We start from the raw sequence: 17,772 nt of genomic DNA, 5'->3' as shown, positions 1-17,772 counted from the left end.
ATTTTAATTTGAAAACTCGAAAGCCAGTCGACTGTCTGTCTGACAGACTTGAATTTTAATTGAGATCGTGTGAAGTTTCATATCAGGTGTATACAACTCTATGTAAATTTTCTAACACTCCTAAAAAAAACTATAAAGCTTTCCCAACTTGCCGTTATGAGCGCATTTCAAATAAAAAATGAATTTGTACGTTTAGGTTTTTGTTTTTTATTCGTCATTTTATGAAACTCTTTTATTTTTAAATGAATTCGTTGATCTGGCATAAATAGTAGTCAAAAAATATTGGAAATAGCTTGTTGTAGCTTTTATAACAAGCTTTTAGTAGTTTCATGACATTTTACATTTGCCTAAGTTGCGCGAAGTCCAGTTTCAAGTTATCGTAGCCCAAGCCAATATAAACAAATAAATTTTAATGACAAACAAATCTATTGAATTTCGGGTATTTTTATCTTTGCAAAATTCAAGCGATCTATTGGTCAACTTGGCGGCTCTTGAGCAATTCGATTTAAGCTGGTATCATTTCAAATTATTATCGAAATTGGCAAAAGCCGATGTTTACATAATTTTTTTTGGCATTACCCGTAAATGATTTTTCAAGAAATGTCTTCTATAATTTTGCCAGCACCTCACAGTTGGCAATGCCCCCTTCGGAGCGAGCTAATTATAAATTTAATTGTTTCTCTGAGAAAACAAGTTTATTTGAAATATTCTCAAGGTAAATCAAATTTAAATTAAAAATGTGCATAAGAGCAAAACACTTAAAATCAATCAAAGCATTAAGAATCGAAAAAGATTATGGCTTTTTACAATTTATGCTAAAGTGTTTAAGAGAAAAGTATCGACTATGTAGACTAAACATGTCTACAAGCAGTAATAGACAAAGTATCAAAACTGCATTTGTTAAAAAAATAATAAGAGTTTTAAAAACAAGAAATTCTATATTTTACATGATATGTAGAAATGTGTTATTGGCTGCGCAAATGTAGATTTAGATGTTTCAATTAAAATAAAGACAAGGACATGCTGCAGACAGAGCTCTTAAAGTGACAAGCACAACACAACACAAGACTAAGATTAAAGATAACGCACACACAAACATATTTATAATAATAACACAATAACAAAGACACTCACCTGAGCTGACGATTGTGGGCCGTAAGGTAAGCGCCGAGGACTGAGGCGTTGGTGATGGCAATTGTTGCTGCTGTAAAGACGTTGGCGACGTGGCCTTAGGAACTTCAACTTGCTGTTGTTGTAACTGTGACTGTGGCAATTGCTCTGGCGCCGGCGTGTCATGCGTCATTACCGTAGTGGCGGCTGTTTCATAAGCGGAGCTATTACCGTTTGTAGACGATTGTGGTTCGTTGATGGCTGAAAATGTAGCTGCTGCTGTCTCCCGCTTACGTGTGGGCGATGGTGAGCTGTAAGAGGAATCGCTATGATACCCGGTAGCCTGCAATGATGGCGGCGGTGGTGAGTGTCCAGCGCTTTGTCGACTGCCGGAGCGCGGTGTACGCGTTATGAATCTGCGGACAAGGTTTGCGAAAATTTAATACAAACTTAATTGATTGTCAGGCGTTACGAAGCGTACTAGATGTGCAACAAAATTTAAAACGTGTTAAATAAAATTATGAATTGTAGCTGAGCGCGAGAGATACGCTTTGGCCGCCTAGACGCGTTCGAATACGCTGAACAACTGCAGATAACCAGACTGAAAGTAACGCAGCTAACCCAAGCTCTCTCAACAGCTCGATCAGGCCGACAAAAAACAACAACAACCAGATGCCGCTCGCAACGTTAATAGTTTTTTTTTTGGGTTTTCGGTTTTTGCAGATACACAAACGCAAATAACAAGAAAAACGACTCAAAATAACACAAAAACCCAGCAGAAAATCACTCAAAAGCCCAAAGAGCACAAATTTCATACTTTTTGACATACAAATTTAGTCATACAAATGTTTGTGTATGTCTGTAGGACCAGGTAGAAAGACTTGGCATGCTGGTACTGTTTCAGCAGCTGTTGTCGTTGTTACTTTTATCAGTTTGTAGTTGTCGTCGCAAGACACTCAGAACAAAAGCGCAACATGTTTTGTTGTTATTGCTTCAGATCGGCATTGCTAGTTGCTTTTGCTGCTGCTGACGCGCACGCGCAGGTAGCTGAAAACTATCTGTACATCAATTGTTATCTGTCTGCTATGTAAATGATATTAATACGACAAAAAACCAAAATTCCTTGTCTTTTATATACTTATTTCTTCATCTTACAAAATTGCTCCCGCCCATTAGAGGATCTGTAACTACATATATAGATATATAAAACAAATACTCCGTTTATTCAGTCACGTACATATTCTGTCAATCAGCCAGCCGCCAGCTAGTCAACTAACAGGCCAACCCAGGTAATCAAAGGCTAGGCGTGACGCCTCAAAGTCGATTTGAGTTGAAGCAGCGAAAATTATAAAAATAATTTTACAGTTTTGTCCTTCATTTGAACATGAAGTGAGTAGTTCACATTTTAGCGAAACAAGAACTTGAGTATCAGAAATTACAACGAAAAATTTTATGGCATTCGTTTACGGGATTTTCCAGTAAATTATGTGTGAGCCAAAGATAGGTTGTAAAACACATTTTAACGGTATTTTATCAAACAAAACTCTTACATGCAAAGATATATAATTAAATCAGATGGTGGTTATAAATGCAATAATTTATACACGTGTTAAACAGTGTCGGCTGTGTCTGTTGAATAGATCACTTTTTACAATTGAAAATGTGGTTTAAGCCTGGTGTTAAACTTGCAGAAGGACTTGACTGCCTGGCCTTCGCTGCATGGAGCTCTCCAACTTGTTGTACATATTATTCAGAGCTTTTTCCAACACAAAAATCGAAAATCGGAAAAAGGAAAAGTGCTGGCTAGACTGACAACGACAACCGGTTGTTATCGCTACACAGCTGCAAGCCCCTGAAAGCGAAATCAGGACTTAGCGAGACAACCAGACGACGAACTGGGTTAGCCGTCTCTTGGTTGTTTGATCATAAAATGAATAGCCAAATAGGCACACAACAGGTACTCCAACAGTCATGCACCTTAGCTTTAACCCACTCGCAACATCGCAGCTATTCCAATGGTGGACATCGGCGCAAGCTCAAAATAAATAAATTCCAAATTCCAATTTATAAATGCCTTTTTCTTACAAACTCTTCGCTGCATGTATTATTTTTAAAGATAATTTTCTACTCTTTTCATTAGTCATTTTGTTGTTATATTATTTTCTTACTGTTGCCGCTTTATGAGGCATTTTTGTAGCGAAAGCCGCCACACGACCTATGGAAAAACTTGTCGCCCATTTGGTTTCGGGTTTTTGAATTTTTGGTTTCTTTTTGAATATATTTTGCTTGTTTACATTCGGTTCCGGGGTTTTTGGCGGGGTCAGCAGCAACAGCAACTGGTGTTGTCAAACTGCCATTCGTTTTGATATATCGTATTATATTTGATGGAAAACGTTAAATTGTACTGGGCATAAACAACAACACAAAACCTATCTTAAATATCCCGCAAGAAGCAACTAAATAAACAATAGACATCTACAAGCCATACAACAGATTAAGTTTGATTTTAGTTTTTGCTGGACCCACAAGTGTTCTTATTGAAAGCTCTTTCTAATGCTGTTTTGAAGATTGGTTTCAGGGCTCGCCATCTTGGGCTGGACAGGATTAGAAAAGGCCGAACCGTAGAAAAACAAAGAAATTAAGAGAAAACAATAACAGTGTATAAAAAGTAGCTGTGTAATTAATATAACTTAAGAGGTATTAATATGAATTACAAAACACAAAAATGAACAAATCCCCCAATGCAGAGGCGACGGTCAGTTGAACGTTATATTAAATAATTGACCACAAAAACAGCTAATTACCAATCAAAAGCTAATACACTCAACAATAAACTAATTCGTATTTATCATTATTAATAAGGTGGATTGCAAAGATTCCGAAGGGGAGTAACTGTGAGCCGTGTCTCGAATACGTGACTATAGCCACGACAATCAATAATAACAACAAAAATAAGACAATATAATAAAATAATAACACTACATTGGGAATTTAATATTTAGTTAAACTAACATATTACTTATAGTGTAGACACTTACCTGCGTGCGTTCGTGGCCTGATGGAGATGATGATGTCGTTGGGACTGTTGTAGTGTCTCTTGCGTAGCATCTACAGTGTTTGGTGATGGTAATCGATGTTTCTGATGATTGATGAAATGATGCTGATGCTCAGGATTTGTAAGATAATGGTGATGAGGTTGGCCATTAGCGACAATAAAAGGCTCAGCGGTTTTCACGCTAGCCGAGCTTAACTCCTTTTGCCAGCGCGTTAAAGTGTCTAGAACTTCGCCTTGCTCATAAGATGCAATTGGCAACTGTAGCTCCTTGGCATTGGATTCAAGACTGTGCGCTGTACGCTGATGCGACTCAAGTTTCAGCTCAGCATTGATTGAGTCGCTTGGCAGTGGTGGCGGTGGCGGTGGCAGCGAGGTGGCCTTGGCATTTAGGTTGCTTTGGATAACTTTGTGACTAGGTGCCTCGTCTAATTGGGAATTAGTGTGGCGCTTTTCCAGCTGCCCCACTTGTTGCTGATGCTTGCCGCTATTCATCGAGTTGGAGTTGGGAAGGGTATAATATGGTTGTTGAGGCAAAGGCCAAAAGGTCGCCAGCGTGTTGCTTTTGTTGAGCTGTTCTGTCGGCACAGCTTCTTCTTCCTCGTTGCTGCTGCTGCTTGCTGTTGTTGTGGATTCGCCCAGCTGCAATCCCTTTTCCTTGCATATTATGTCGTAGAGAGCGCTAATGGGACGCGATTCACTGCGCACGCGCACCGCACGCTTGGAGCGTTGCTGAAAACGCTGATGATGCCGACTGCTACGCCCGTTTGTACCGCCCACTACTTGACTAGCTTGTGCTACTGCTGAGGGATGAGGTAAAGGTGTAAGATCTGGATGGGTACTATCAGGATTTGTACTTGTGCGTTTACTAGGACTGTGGGCAACTTCACCTTTTGGGGAGCTCACAGATGACGGCAAGGACTTTGCGCAACGTTGCTGCGGCTTGCCTGTTTTTCTTGCCTCTAATTCTTGCTCTGTTGTGACGTCGCCACGCCGAAAAAAAGAGACTGTTACTGTGTCCGTGCCGGTGCTTTTAGGAAAGCAGCGTTTTTCCACGAGTTGAGAGCTGGGTGTACTATAGACGCTCTGATAGTTCTCATTCAATGCGCCAACATCGGATGCATTGGGCGTGTGTATACGCAGCTGTAAGTCCGTATAATACGCGGGAGTGGTGTGATGATGAAAGTACAGACGTTGTCCCCGATATGCGCTGGGTTGCGAGCCAAAAGATTCTTTAGAGTTGAGTTGTTGCTGTTGTTTTTGCTGGCAGCTAGTTTTGGCAGTGGCGGATGCTGTGAATATGTCACTTGAGGCCGCAATGGTTTCTAAAAAAAGAAACACAGAGCAAATGAGAAACAGAAAGAGAAAAAGTAAGTGTAATACAATTTTAATTTAGCGTCATGCATTTTTAGCTCTTTCCATGCTCAGCTAGAAAAGGTTGTTGTATTTCCCAAATCCCACTGCTCGTTGTCTCACCATTATGCTGTTAAGCAAATCTTGGCAGCAATTAAAATACACCTGAGCGTATTTCGCATTACTATTGCAACAACCATGTCAAGGTGAGGTGAGGGTTGCATGCTTTTTATAGTCCCACAATAACCTATATAAACAAAAAACAAGCCCACTTGGACTAGCTGCAAATATGTTAAATAAAATTCACTTTCAATTGGACCGTTTAGTCGATTACTCGCTTTGAATATAAATTCTCCCTCTCATACATATACAAAACATTGGCACGAGCTATTAGTTGGCTCTGTTTGACAGTAGTTCTTGCCATTACCGTCAATTAGGCAAAAAATTGAACTTATAGACAGAATGAGATAAGTCTACAGCAAAATCGAATTTGGTTGCAAATTTAATGTTTTTTTTATTTGTAAAACAATTCTGCCATTAAATATTCTTAAAATGTAATTAAGTAGTTGCGCTTATGTCTCACAGTTTTATTTCCATTACTTTATGCACTTGACTGTGTATTAATAGTGCAAGTTCAGAGACTGGTCCACCACGACTTTTTGTAATTCATTCAATAATCTCATAATAAAAGAGGAGCATGTAACTCTAATTGAATAAATTTATGTAATTTTAATGCCAGCGTAATTTTAAGTTGTAATATTTTCTTGATGTAGATAAAATTAGTTGTAAATATAATTTCATATTTGTGTGTTAATAGTATTTGCTATGCATGTGTTTGTGAAACTCGCTAAACAATTGCATTTACTTAGTAACAAAACGCATTTCCTAAAATTTAGTATGCATATTTATGAATAAATTCGCAAAAATGTCTTTCCACTTTTTCGCAGGCTGTCAGTAATGTTTATACAAGATACATATATCTTGTTGAATTCCTATGGCAACAAAATCCTATTTTATTGACAGGTGTTTGCTATACAAGTAAACAAATTCTTGGCAAAGATTTTAAACTTTGAAAACCAAACAACAACAAAAAGGGAAATGAAAAATTGTGTTTCAATCTTTGCACATAAAGAATAATAAATATCATTAAGTGGTGTTTCTGGCCGACCCAAGAATATCAATGAAAATTAAGTTAATTTTTAGCGTTAACATAAATTATTTGCAACTGCTTGATATGTAATGTTATTTTCCTGATTACAAAAAATATTGTTTCATGACGAAACCAGGCATTTTGCCAGCACGGAATTTTCCAACAGTTTGCTAGCTGAAAATTAAAGAAAATAAAAAGATAAAGCCGCGCGCCAAGAAATGCATTTGAAAATGTATTTATATGTAATTTTGGCAGTATGCCGTTTGGGTTTATTGAACAAACGATTTTTTCAAATTTTTTATATTGCATTAGTGTAAGTGTATGCCGAAAAATTTGCTAATTATTAAAAGAAAAAAAGAAAAATCAAACTAAAGCTGCAACTTAAACTACGAGTTGACTTCGTGTAATTAAACCGATAAAATGAACAACAAAAACAATAACAACGACTGATACAAATCGGCTGGCAACGGAATTTTTGTGGCTTCAACAGCGTATTACAAAATACTTCTTGTTGGCTACTTGCTGCTTGTGTGGTAAGCAGATTGATCGATTGTTTCGGCTAAGTGTTGCATAATTAATATAGAAAGTTGAGTGCAGGCAAGAAAGAAACAAGACAGACATTGTGCAACAGTTATACCACATGTGGCATGAACAAAAAAACAAATACGCTTGCGCTCATATCAAATTTTCAAGGCAAGTGAAAACTTTGTCCGTTGCACAAGAAAAATACAAAAATCTGAATCAATATCAAGAAAAACTAAAGCCAAAGAAAAAATAAAACATGCATAGTTTGCTGTGACGTCTTCGTCGTTCTTGCCTACAGTTTTCCGTATTATTTTTAAATGCAAGGGCAACTGCAACTGCCTACAAACATCGTCAAGTGGCAGACAAAAATGTGGCAGCCTGCTAGTCGGTCTCCACCGAAATTAAAAATAACATCATAGATACTGCTGAGCGTAGGTTTTTTTATGTGAATGCTGACTGAACGCCTGTTGGTCGATGACAAGAACAAATGTAATCATCAAAAACTATTTAATTGCGGACTGTCATCAAATTGGACTCTAATATCGTTAACATCGATGTTTAACTGTCTAACAAAATTAAGGTTGTAATAAAAGAGATCTTTAAAAATGCATCTTCAAATTCTTTTAAAGTTAAAGGGTAGTCGTTCTAAACATCTGCCTTTAGTATTTTAATTTAGCACATACTAAAAATACCGACTATTAATTAATAATGAGGTAATCACCTTTAGATTAATTACCAAAGTTTAATAACAGCTGTCGAAGAATTTTTGAACAAAGATTATAATTTTTCTTGTTGGCTGTAAGTGAAACACTTGCCTAATTATCTTGTTATCAACTGAAGGAGTTTGCTGAAGACACAAAAACTAAAATCTGACAAACAGTTAAATTACTGCATTTAAAAAAATAAAAAACGACAATACTCGATAAAAAATAATAGAATTCATGGCCTACACAGCTGTTTAACTGCATTACTCAATAGGGTATCCATGACGTCCGGCGCGCGTGGTTATTTGCTGATATCATTAATTTATTGTTATACCGGAGAAAAACCTAGCTCTGATTCATGTGTGCCATCTGGCGTTCAGCAATTGAAATAGCAAAACTAAAAAAAAATTGTTTACTTTTGTATAGAATTCCAAGCTTTGGATGGTTCTTCTTGATTTATTGTGTAATCCAATACTACTTCTTTGTATTTAAATAAACAAAAGAGCCTGCACCTGCTATATTAATCACGCATCAAACAGAATCAACTGATACCATACAACTATTCAATTACAAGCAAAAGTCTGTACCGTATCTCGATGTCAACATATAGATACTAACTGTGATATCTGTGCATATCCATATTTCCACTGCTTTTGCTCGTCTGCAGCTGAAACTGATTATTTCGCTGACTATCTCTGTCCAGATTTAGCACACCTTCACGTATAAGGCACTCCTTGATGGCCAACATTTTGTTATATTCGTTGCATGCAACAATACACAGTGAATTAAAGACGCAAATAAATTGTGCCAATATAATTCGGTATGTACACTTTTTTATATAGTCTGCTTATTTTAATTTTCTTTTAAGTAATGCACGCGTGTTAATTGTTTTAATTCTTCTTATTTTCAAGATTTTTATGTTCGTATTTATTCGCGTCAATTTAAGCAAACAGACTTGTGTTCTTAAGCTATGCTGAGCGACTGCTGTTGCACATGAAGCACAAAATAAAAAATCGCTTTTCACTCGCGTCGACTCGGCAAGTGACCAACGCGCGCGCTATCTGCAGTTGCCTCAAATTGTTGCTGTTGTAAAATTTTCCATAGCAACAGTTTTGTTGTTGCTATTTTTCACGCTCTTGTCACCGTCCGTACCAGCGCTAAACGCTTTTGCGACTGAAACAACTGAACGTTTCAAACAACAGAGAGCGCTAGACAAAAAGTATCTAGAGCTCGTAACGTTACGTTATTGCATACGTTACTTGCCGTAGCTCATTCTGTTCTAGTCTCTTTTCTTACTGATGGTGGTGTGTTTATATACGAATTTCATTCTTTATCTTGCTGCGCAGTGCGAAGCAAAAGAATTAAAACAAAAAAGAAAGAAACTGTTGGCGTTTAATTTATGTTCAAGTTATTGTGTGTGTATGCATGTGTATCTATGTGAACTGGTTGTATATGTATATGTGAGTGTCGTTCGGTTTGGGTAGAAGCATCAAAATCAAAACAAAACAAAAAACATGCAACCGTAAGCGGCTACGAGAAATACCCAATGTGATAACTGCAAACAAGTCAAGAGTATAAAACAGAGAAGAGTGTGTATATATACATTTGTAGATGCTGATACTTAGCTGTTCGGGATGCGTGATGCACCATAGATCGATAGACTAGCTAATGTTGACAGTGGTATATTTTCTATCTTCACAACGCCAGTTTTGCTTTTTGGCTTATACGTTAATATTCAAAAAATGAGCCAGCCTTAGATTATATTAATAATTTATTGTTTGTTATTTTTTCCTAGGCTTTTTGCTCAATGCAGTTTTGTTCAATGCGCCTACCTAATGCATTTATTCCACTGTTCTACCAAAGTAGTGCCAATTGTGAAGACGGCTCTACAAATGCTTAGAACATGTCAACAGCAAAAGCCACACAATCAGTGCTTGGCCAACATGATGAGAAAAAGAAACAACACAAAACGTAGAAACAAGACTCCGTAAATGCAACTAGTCTAGCCGCTGGACGCAAGCATTATCTGGTTTATGAGGTTACTAAACGGTAAATGTTCTCAGTCTGAACAAAGAACTGGGAGAAGCAGAGAGAGGAGAGCGAGTCATAATTGCTTTTTACATCTAATATAAGGCACTGTCCCTGAAGGTCGTCGGAAAGCGAAATATGAATATACTTCAACATAATATTTTAAGCTAATTTTTGTTACAGAATTGTAATATATTAAAATTTTTTGATACATATAAATATGTATTATTTATATTTATTTATACATTTAATTGGGAGTTTGTTGCCTGTTTGCATGAACAGGCTAAGGTCAAAGAGAGCGATGGATAGATAAAGCAAGAACTAAAAAAAAACTTTCAAGCTAATTGAGTTGATTTGTTTTATTTGCTGATGTACAACAGTTTCCGTTTTGTGGACAGCAATTTGTTCGCGCGTGTGTGGGTGGGTATGTGTGGGTCTGATTATCACCAACATAAGAACCAGCTGTGTAAGAAATTGAAACTACTAGGCGCCACCTGACGTCAGTTGCAACTGCATTTGGGGACGACTTACAGATTTGATGGAGTCTAAATAAATGTATGCTATAGAATAATATTTATTATTATTATTATGGCTGCAGCTGCAGCCTGTGTTGCCTCTGTTGTTCTTAAATTACTCTTTGTTTGCCTTAAGTTGCTAACTGTTCATTTCCGTAGTGAGTTGCAGATTGTTAATGTTGATCTTGCTCTTTCTCTGCTTGTTTTTTTTTTTAATTTACACCCGCAACAATTTAATTATTGTTCCACAACAGTCATAACTAAATATGGCAACTTGTCTCGTTATCTCGCTTTTCTTCTCTGTCTCTTTTATGTGTGCATGTAACATTTGTATTACTAAATTAAATTTTGTATTATTATAATAATAATAATTTGCAATATTTATTATATTTTTACATATACATATGCATACATGTATGTATATATGTATGTATATATATATATATATATATACATATGTACTGTTCACACCACATATGCTAATAGTGATAATAAAACTTTGTAAATGACATATAAATATATAAAAAGGATGTGTAACGTTTTATCTATTTCTCATGCCGTGTCGGGACTTTAATGATTAAACTAAATAAACACACATATATAAAATAATAACAAATGCATAAGTTAATAATGCTGGGCATGAATAAAATGAAAATCATCAAAATAATCTCTGTAAATAAATTAAAAAGGCGTGACATAATACTAAGTACTAAAATATGCTTAAAGTTGAAAAAAAGAAAAAAAAATTAGAGAAACGAGCGAGTGAAGGAAAAGCGCAGCTAAATAAGTGGATATGAAATAGCATAAACTTTAGTAAAGTCATTGGTCTAAGAGCTGGAAAAACTTGACTAGGTCACACACTCGTTCAATTAATTGTTCTTTATGGAAATTTATGCGAAAGCATAGATGACTTCACAAACGCAATAAGAAAAATAAACAGCATTTGCCTTATAGAGCCTTAATAAAACAAAGCTTAATATACATTTTTCAAAATCATAAAGTTCTCAAATGCGAGTGGGTTCATGCTTAACTGGTGTTAAGTGGCCTTGATAATAGTTGTAGAAGAGCTTTACTTTTAGTTGACTGTTGCATCGGCTGAAGGTTTTCTTTTAGCAGTTTTTATAAAACTTTAACAGCAAATCAAGAACGTAGCTTGTTCAGTGGAATGACGTTTTGGAAATTGACTTTGGCAACCCAAATAACCTTTACCATTCAGAAGATAAATAAAGATAGATAAGGTGTTGACATGCAAATTACCGAAAATCATCAACGTAACGACAAACACAAAATCATAATAATTAGGGACTGATAAAATTGTAGGTAATTTTATAGCTTAATGTATTACGGTTGTTGTGGAAGCAGAAATATTAAAACCACTGCTATAATATTTTACTCCTTCATTTAAAAACACATCAAGCTTTTTCAGTATAAGCTAGTAAAAAGTTTGGCATTATGCACATGGTAAAAATAAAGGCAGTATCATAAATATTATTATGGCATTATCATGGAAACAACAAAAACAGCAAAAGTAATGGGCACATGTACTACAAAGTGCAAACAAAAAAGCAAAAGCGCACGCCACCAAGAAGAGCAAAAAATACGCAGCAGGTGCTCTTACGTTTACTCTTACTTTTTCTTTCTCTCTCTCTCCCTCTCTTTTTCGGTTAATTTAGACGCAGAAACAAAGTGAGTCAACGACAGAGCAACTCTCAGAAAAAAATTAATTCGCGCAATAAAAGCTAAATAAGCCATGAATATTTAAAGCAATGCTAAAAATAAATAGCAAATTTTTTGATAAGCCGCCTGCTCTCTGCTAGTTAGCTCTGTGCTAGTTAGTGTACTAGCGACGCAGTGCGCCGACGCATTTAGCTAAAAATAACAGCAGAGCTTGCGGATCTCGCTAACTTACTGTTTAAGAGCCAATGAGAGGGACTAGGTACCTGATTTACTGTTGTATTCAGAGAGACGTTTGTGTGACATGACATATTGAAAATTAAGACAAACTCTGCAGCGTCATTTACTTTTATTAGCGTTTCACACAGAAATTAACACTGAGGGAAAGATGTTAGAAACGTAGCGGTTTTTTCATAGAGCCCATTTTACTCAAAAAGTTAACAAACTGGCAAATTGTCTCCCATTTAACGTGTTAATATGTATTTACTTATTTACATTTGTATTTTTCTTTACTTACAGACATGTATGTATGTACATAGTATGTAGCTGGTTTTGAATTCGTTATTGTTCTTTCGCAATGATTTATAAGCTTTTTGTTTTTGGCAAGCACATTTTAGCTCTGAACTCTGTTTTCGATTAAATCGAGCGTAACGCAACAATAAGAGCCGCAACGTCTAATTTGAAACGCATTGATACACTTGTTTACAACACTCATACATATATACCTAAATAAACACACATACATAAATATATATGCAGTAACATTAATAAGCAACAAATTACACACACAAACGCAACGCATACACAAGCGTAATGCAAACCCAGATTTTTTCCACTAACCGATAGAGATGCGACCGAACCGGAGCTGCCAGAACCACCTGTGAACAGTGCAGACAAAAGACTAAAGCTGAAGTTTGCTGCTATTGCTGCTCCACAACGGCCGCCGCCAATAGGCGAAGCAGCGTCGCGACTGAGCAGCAAATTCGAGTGCTCGTACTACACGAAATGTGACGATAGCGAGGGCGAACTGCAGTCAGTGTAGGTGTGTAGTTATTGTTGTTTTGTTTTGTTATTATTACTGTTGCTATATTTATTGTCAATGCAACGGCAGACACACATACTCAAAAAAGCGAAAGGATTGACAGGGAAACACAATTTAAGCTACCGTTGCGTGGGTAATTCAATGCAAAGAGAGTGCAATAAACAACTTGCAAAAGCGGGAGAGAGAGCCTGTACAAATGAGCACAAATTATCTCATGTAATTTCTCTGATTACTTTACGCACCGAATGCAACAATATGAGTAGCTTACTCTTTCTGTGAAGAATCAAGAATAACACATTTTATTATGCTCACAGCACAAGTCTTGCTAATAAGTCAGGTTTCACTATAATGTCATAGTGAGCACCAACGTTAATGGGTTAAGATGAAGTATACATATTGAACAGGCTGGGGTGATGCTTGGTGCTAATAAGGCAGTTGCTGGCAATGCAGGTGCTGTTAGTCAGCTGCAATTTAATGGATGGCTGGACGGATGGATAATACTGAAAAGCGTGCGGAATTGTGAAAATGCAAGAGAAAATTGCTTAATGAACCGTTTCCATTGATTCATTTCACGTTTGCTCCAAATGGCAGTGGTAGTGGTTTTTCTACCAACCAGTCTATGGATCATATCAGTCCTAGTCCAAGTTCAGTACCATTAGGCATTCTTCTACTATTTATAAAGCTACCGCTACTATTGCATGGGAGTAGTACACAAGACATACTACAGTGTGGCAGGCATTAGAGTAGATAAATAAAAACAAGGAGCGTGGCAGTTGTAAATATAACGTATGCACATACTCATGCTATATACAAACACACATTCATTTAAGGTACACAACTATTAAGTGCGTAGGAGACTTTTGAACAGGTGAAAACTGCTAACTGCGACCGGCAGTGACACTTATGCAGGGGTTTTTTTTTTAATTTTTTGGGCTTTGGGTTAACTCGAAATAGCACGTTGGACGGGGTTGCACGGAGAGAGGGATAGCGATTAATTTTATTTCAAAATCTGCTAGGAAAAGTTAGTTGGCAACAAAATCCACTTTGCTATATCATAATTTTAATTAAATTTAAAATATGAAACATTTCTCAACATTATATCGACTCACCCAAGCCGAATACACTCGGTTTATTTCCTATTAATCACTCACCTGCAAGAAATATAAAATTTGTACAAATAAATTAGAAGCAAATTTCAAATATTAAATATAAATACAAATTCGTGCTGACAAATAAGTTTGAGTAGCAGCGCGATAAGGTCACATAAATAATATGACTAAGACACTAAGGCACTAACTACAAACTAACTGGAAAGACAAAACGTCTGCTCCACAGCCTAAATAACAAAATACGCTACGTACATATGTATATAGCCTTCAACTAGTTTCTTTTTAGCTAGTCGTAACGGTAACTAACTATATGTTACATTGTATGTTGTATATACTAACGTGTATGTACATATGTAGCTTTCTTCTAGTGTCACCTAAATACGCAATAAAAGCTGAGAAATTAATTTTTTTTAATTCATTATGAAGATTTCTGCAGCAAGTCCTTGATTCTCACAAAAAATGCGCTTACCTTAGTACACTACAGAAAAGCGGCTTTTAAAGTAAGTTTCGACTGCTTCTTGCTGCTACCACGGGTCACGACTTGACTGTGACATGAAATAATTGGCTACTGGGCTTGAAAAAAAATATTAAATTTTGGTTGCTGCCAAATATTTACTGATTAACGAGAATGTGTGTGCGTGTGTGTACCTGTGTGTGCGCACGCTGCAAATACAACAAGACACAAGGAACGGAGAACAGGCGCTTCCAAAACGTTTGTGAAGTGTAGGTGTATAATTTAAACAAATTTTGAAATTGAAAACAGTGGCCTACTTGATCAGATCGATTCTAGAAATAGAAGCGTGTCGGCAGCTCTCCCGCTGTTTTGCATCGGTTCTAATCATAATTTGCAGTTTATTTTCGTGGAGGAGGCTGTGAAACCACAAGCAACATACAGCGTTTTGCAATCGAAACTGCTAAGTAAAGGCAGCTCTTAGCTGCAACAATATACCCCGATGAAAAATATTTAAGATCCAAATGAGTCTGAGATCAAAATTAAGCATGAATGTTTATGCTTCACAGGGTATGCAAGCAAGCTGCAAATACAAATTGTATCTCTTGTTGTGGTTGTCTTCTGCTGTCAGTCAGTCGTTGACTCAAATGTTCAACAAGTCTATGTTTTCTCTCACACTCTGTGTCCCCTCTCGCTGTCAGTTTACCTGTCATGATGCAAGTCGACAAAAAAATAAACTAAAGCGCAAACCACCAAACAATCAGTTGGCAATTTTCCTTTACATGCAAAAAAAGGCAAGATATTCGAATTAATGTTGAAATACTTTAACTGTTATTTCGTGCATACGTGCAAACAGCCGTTATAATACGTTTAAAAGCCAAAGCTGTAGACGCAGCAGGGACCAAGGGCAAACTCTTGGGGTGCATGTATCAACGACTCAGACCGGTGAAACATTGTTATGCTGAATTTCTGAAGGATACTCTGCGATGGAAAAGAAACCCAACCTTGCCACAGTCAAAGAGACAGTAAGTACATACATACATACGTATGTGGGTGTTATTATAGCTACGAGTTTGTGAGGGGCAGGTAGCACAGATGATACTTAATTTGGTATATCAGTGTTTGCACAAACACAACATGAATTGAAGTTCTCAGAGAGCTGATTCTATGAGATCGAGAGCATATATGTATCCACGGTTTTCTAAAAAAAAAAAACAAATGACAAATTTTTTTAATAAGTTCAGAAATAAACGAATTGCATGTGTAATTTAAATGATGGTCATGTCTGTTGATAGAAAAATTAAAGCTTGCATTTAAAGGTCAGCCCCGCTTACAATCGTTAAGACAGCATATAACTCTATTTGATTAATTGCTGATTAATGTGTTGGGATATTTTTTTATTTTTACTTTTGGAGCACAGGATTTAACATATTTTAAGTAATTGACTAAAGCAACTTTATAAATCTAAAATATTTTTGCAACAACTTAGTAAATTCTTTACTCGTTCCAACAAAAGTTCGCCAGAATACTTTAAAGTGTTTTTTAACATTTGCACTCATTGACAGTCGCATTAAATTTCTAACCAATCTACAGAGTATTTTTTGAAGAGCTGTTGAAAGCGCAGTAAACTCTTGCCTCTCAACGCCAGCAAGAACTACAAACAAAAAAAAAAAGAAAGTCTAGAAAATGTGTGAGCAAGTTGAAAGGAAAAATAGCAGAGGCTTCTGTCTTGAAAGTAGACTTGTAGAAACTACAGCAACAATAAGAGCAGGATAACAAAAACTCCAAGTTCAACGCTCTAACAGCGTGGCAGACGACAATAATTGACAAAAGATGGCGGTGGGTGTTTCGGCTTTTTAACAATTGCAAACAAGAGAAAACGATTTGATATTGTTTCTCCCACAAGACGAATCAAAATGTCATGAAAAAAATACAGAGCGGGGCACTAAAAAATCACAATCCCAGAATGCCCACAAGAGGCGCACTTTATTAATTTGGTATATTGTCAGAGCTTGCTTTAATTGTTACACACACGCACACACACATTCGCATTTGTTAAAGGCACCTTGTTTTTCGCTTACCCTTCCTTTGCTAGCTTGAATATCTTGAGCTAATAAATTTTGTGGTATGCTTTAATTTTTGGTGACTGTTGCTTCTCGTTTTTTTGTTACTTGTATCTTTCACTTTTACGTTTAATGCATGCGTAATTGCGTTCACGACAATAATTTTTTTTTTCCGTTTGCGAATTTTGTCAAAAAAATGTATCCGCAGGGTGTTGCGAACTGCTGAAAAACGCAAAGCGAACTGAGCACCTTACAGTTCAAGCAAGATGTAAACTGCACTCAGTCCGGTTCTCACCGGGGCAACAACAGCTAGATTACAAGTCCTGAACCAGCTGATTTTAAGCCGGTTTTTTCTTTGTTTTCTTTTGAACGCTTTCGGCGCTCCGAGTGACGCGGCGAATTTAGAAAGCTCTCTTTCTCTCTGCCACTGTAAGTTGGCGTACAGTGAACAAAAATTAACACAAATCTTGCATTCAAGGACTTTTCTGACAGTAGACGAAACATTTTTTATGTTTTACTCACTGATTCCTGCGAATGCGCAACAATGCGAAAATCTATGAATTTTGACCAAACAACAACCCCTTTGGAGGTTTAACAATTTTGTTTGTACCTGCGCAGTAAATAATTATACTCTTTGAATATCAACAACAATAGCAATCTACAACACAACAATGCACACGAGTTCGATGCCGTCCAAATACTAGTAAGTTCTAGTGCAATTTCCTATTGTGAATGCTAGCTCCCAAGGAATCGCCCCCATTTCAGCTGAGCATAATGTGCTGGCAAGGGAAGCTATGAGGGTGGTAAGTAGTAGTAGTAGCTCAGACATAACCACACCGTAAACGTATAAGTAATATTATGTGGACTACACGCTGAGTAATTCTACCACTTAGCCAATACAACTGCTGCTGCTACGACTATAATAATAATTATCACTAGACTGGACTAGCTGTTTTGAAGAGCGCATAATTAGGCACGAGCTGTGAAAGCTGGGCG

At 36.7% G+C, this 17,772-nt stretch overlaps 1 protein-coding gene across 12 annotated transcripts in view; it reads right to left on the bottom strand.

The window, feature by feature from the left end:
• Positions 1 to 17,772, bottom strand: part of LOC108599428 (supervillin) — a 72,964-nt gene that overhangs the window by 37,553 nt on the left and 17,639 nt on the right. For 7 of the 12 annotated variants that reach the window (XM_017986249.1, XM_017986239.1, XM_017986240.1 and 4 more), the window contains exons 3-4: positions 4,149 to 5,487; positions 1,135 to 1,526 (exon numbers count right to left, since the gene is read on the bottom strand). In XM_017986249.1, the coding sequence (XP_017841738.1) occupies positions 1,135 to 1,526; positions 4,149 to 5,487 (1,731 nt within the window). Of the gene's footprint in view, positions 1 to 1,134; positions 1,527 to 4,148; positions 5,488 to 8,512; positions 8,756 to 17,772 lie in introns of those variants that run through there. The other 5 variants (XM_017986241.1, XM_017986242.1, XM_017986243.1 and 2 more) reach the window with 5 other exon arrangements.

This window comes from Drosophila busckii, chromosome 3L (genome assembly GCF_011750605.1).
Source record: "Drosophila busckii strain San Diego stock center, stock number 13000-0081.31 chromosome 3L, ASM1175060v1, whole genome shotgun sequence".
Taxonomy (NCBI): Eukaryota; Metazoa; Arthropoda; class Insecta; order Diptera; family Drosophilidae; genus Drosophila; species Drosophila busckii.
Note: the sequence above shows the minus strand (reverse complement) of the source record. Positions and strands in the feature narration are given on the sequence as shown.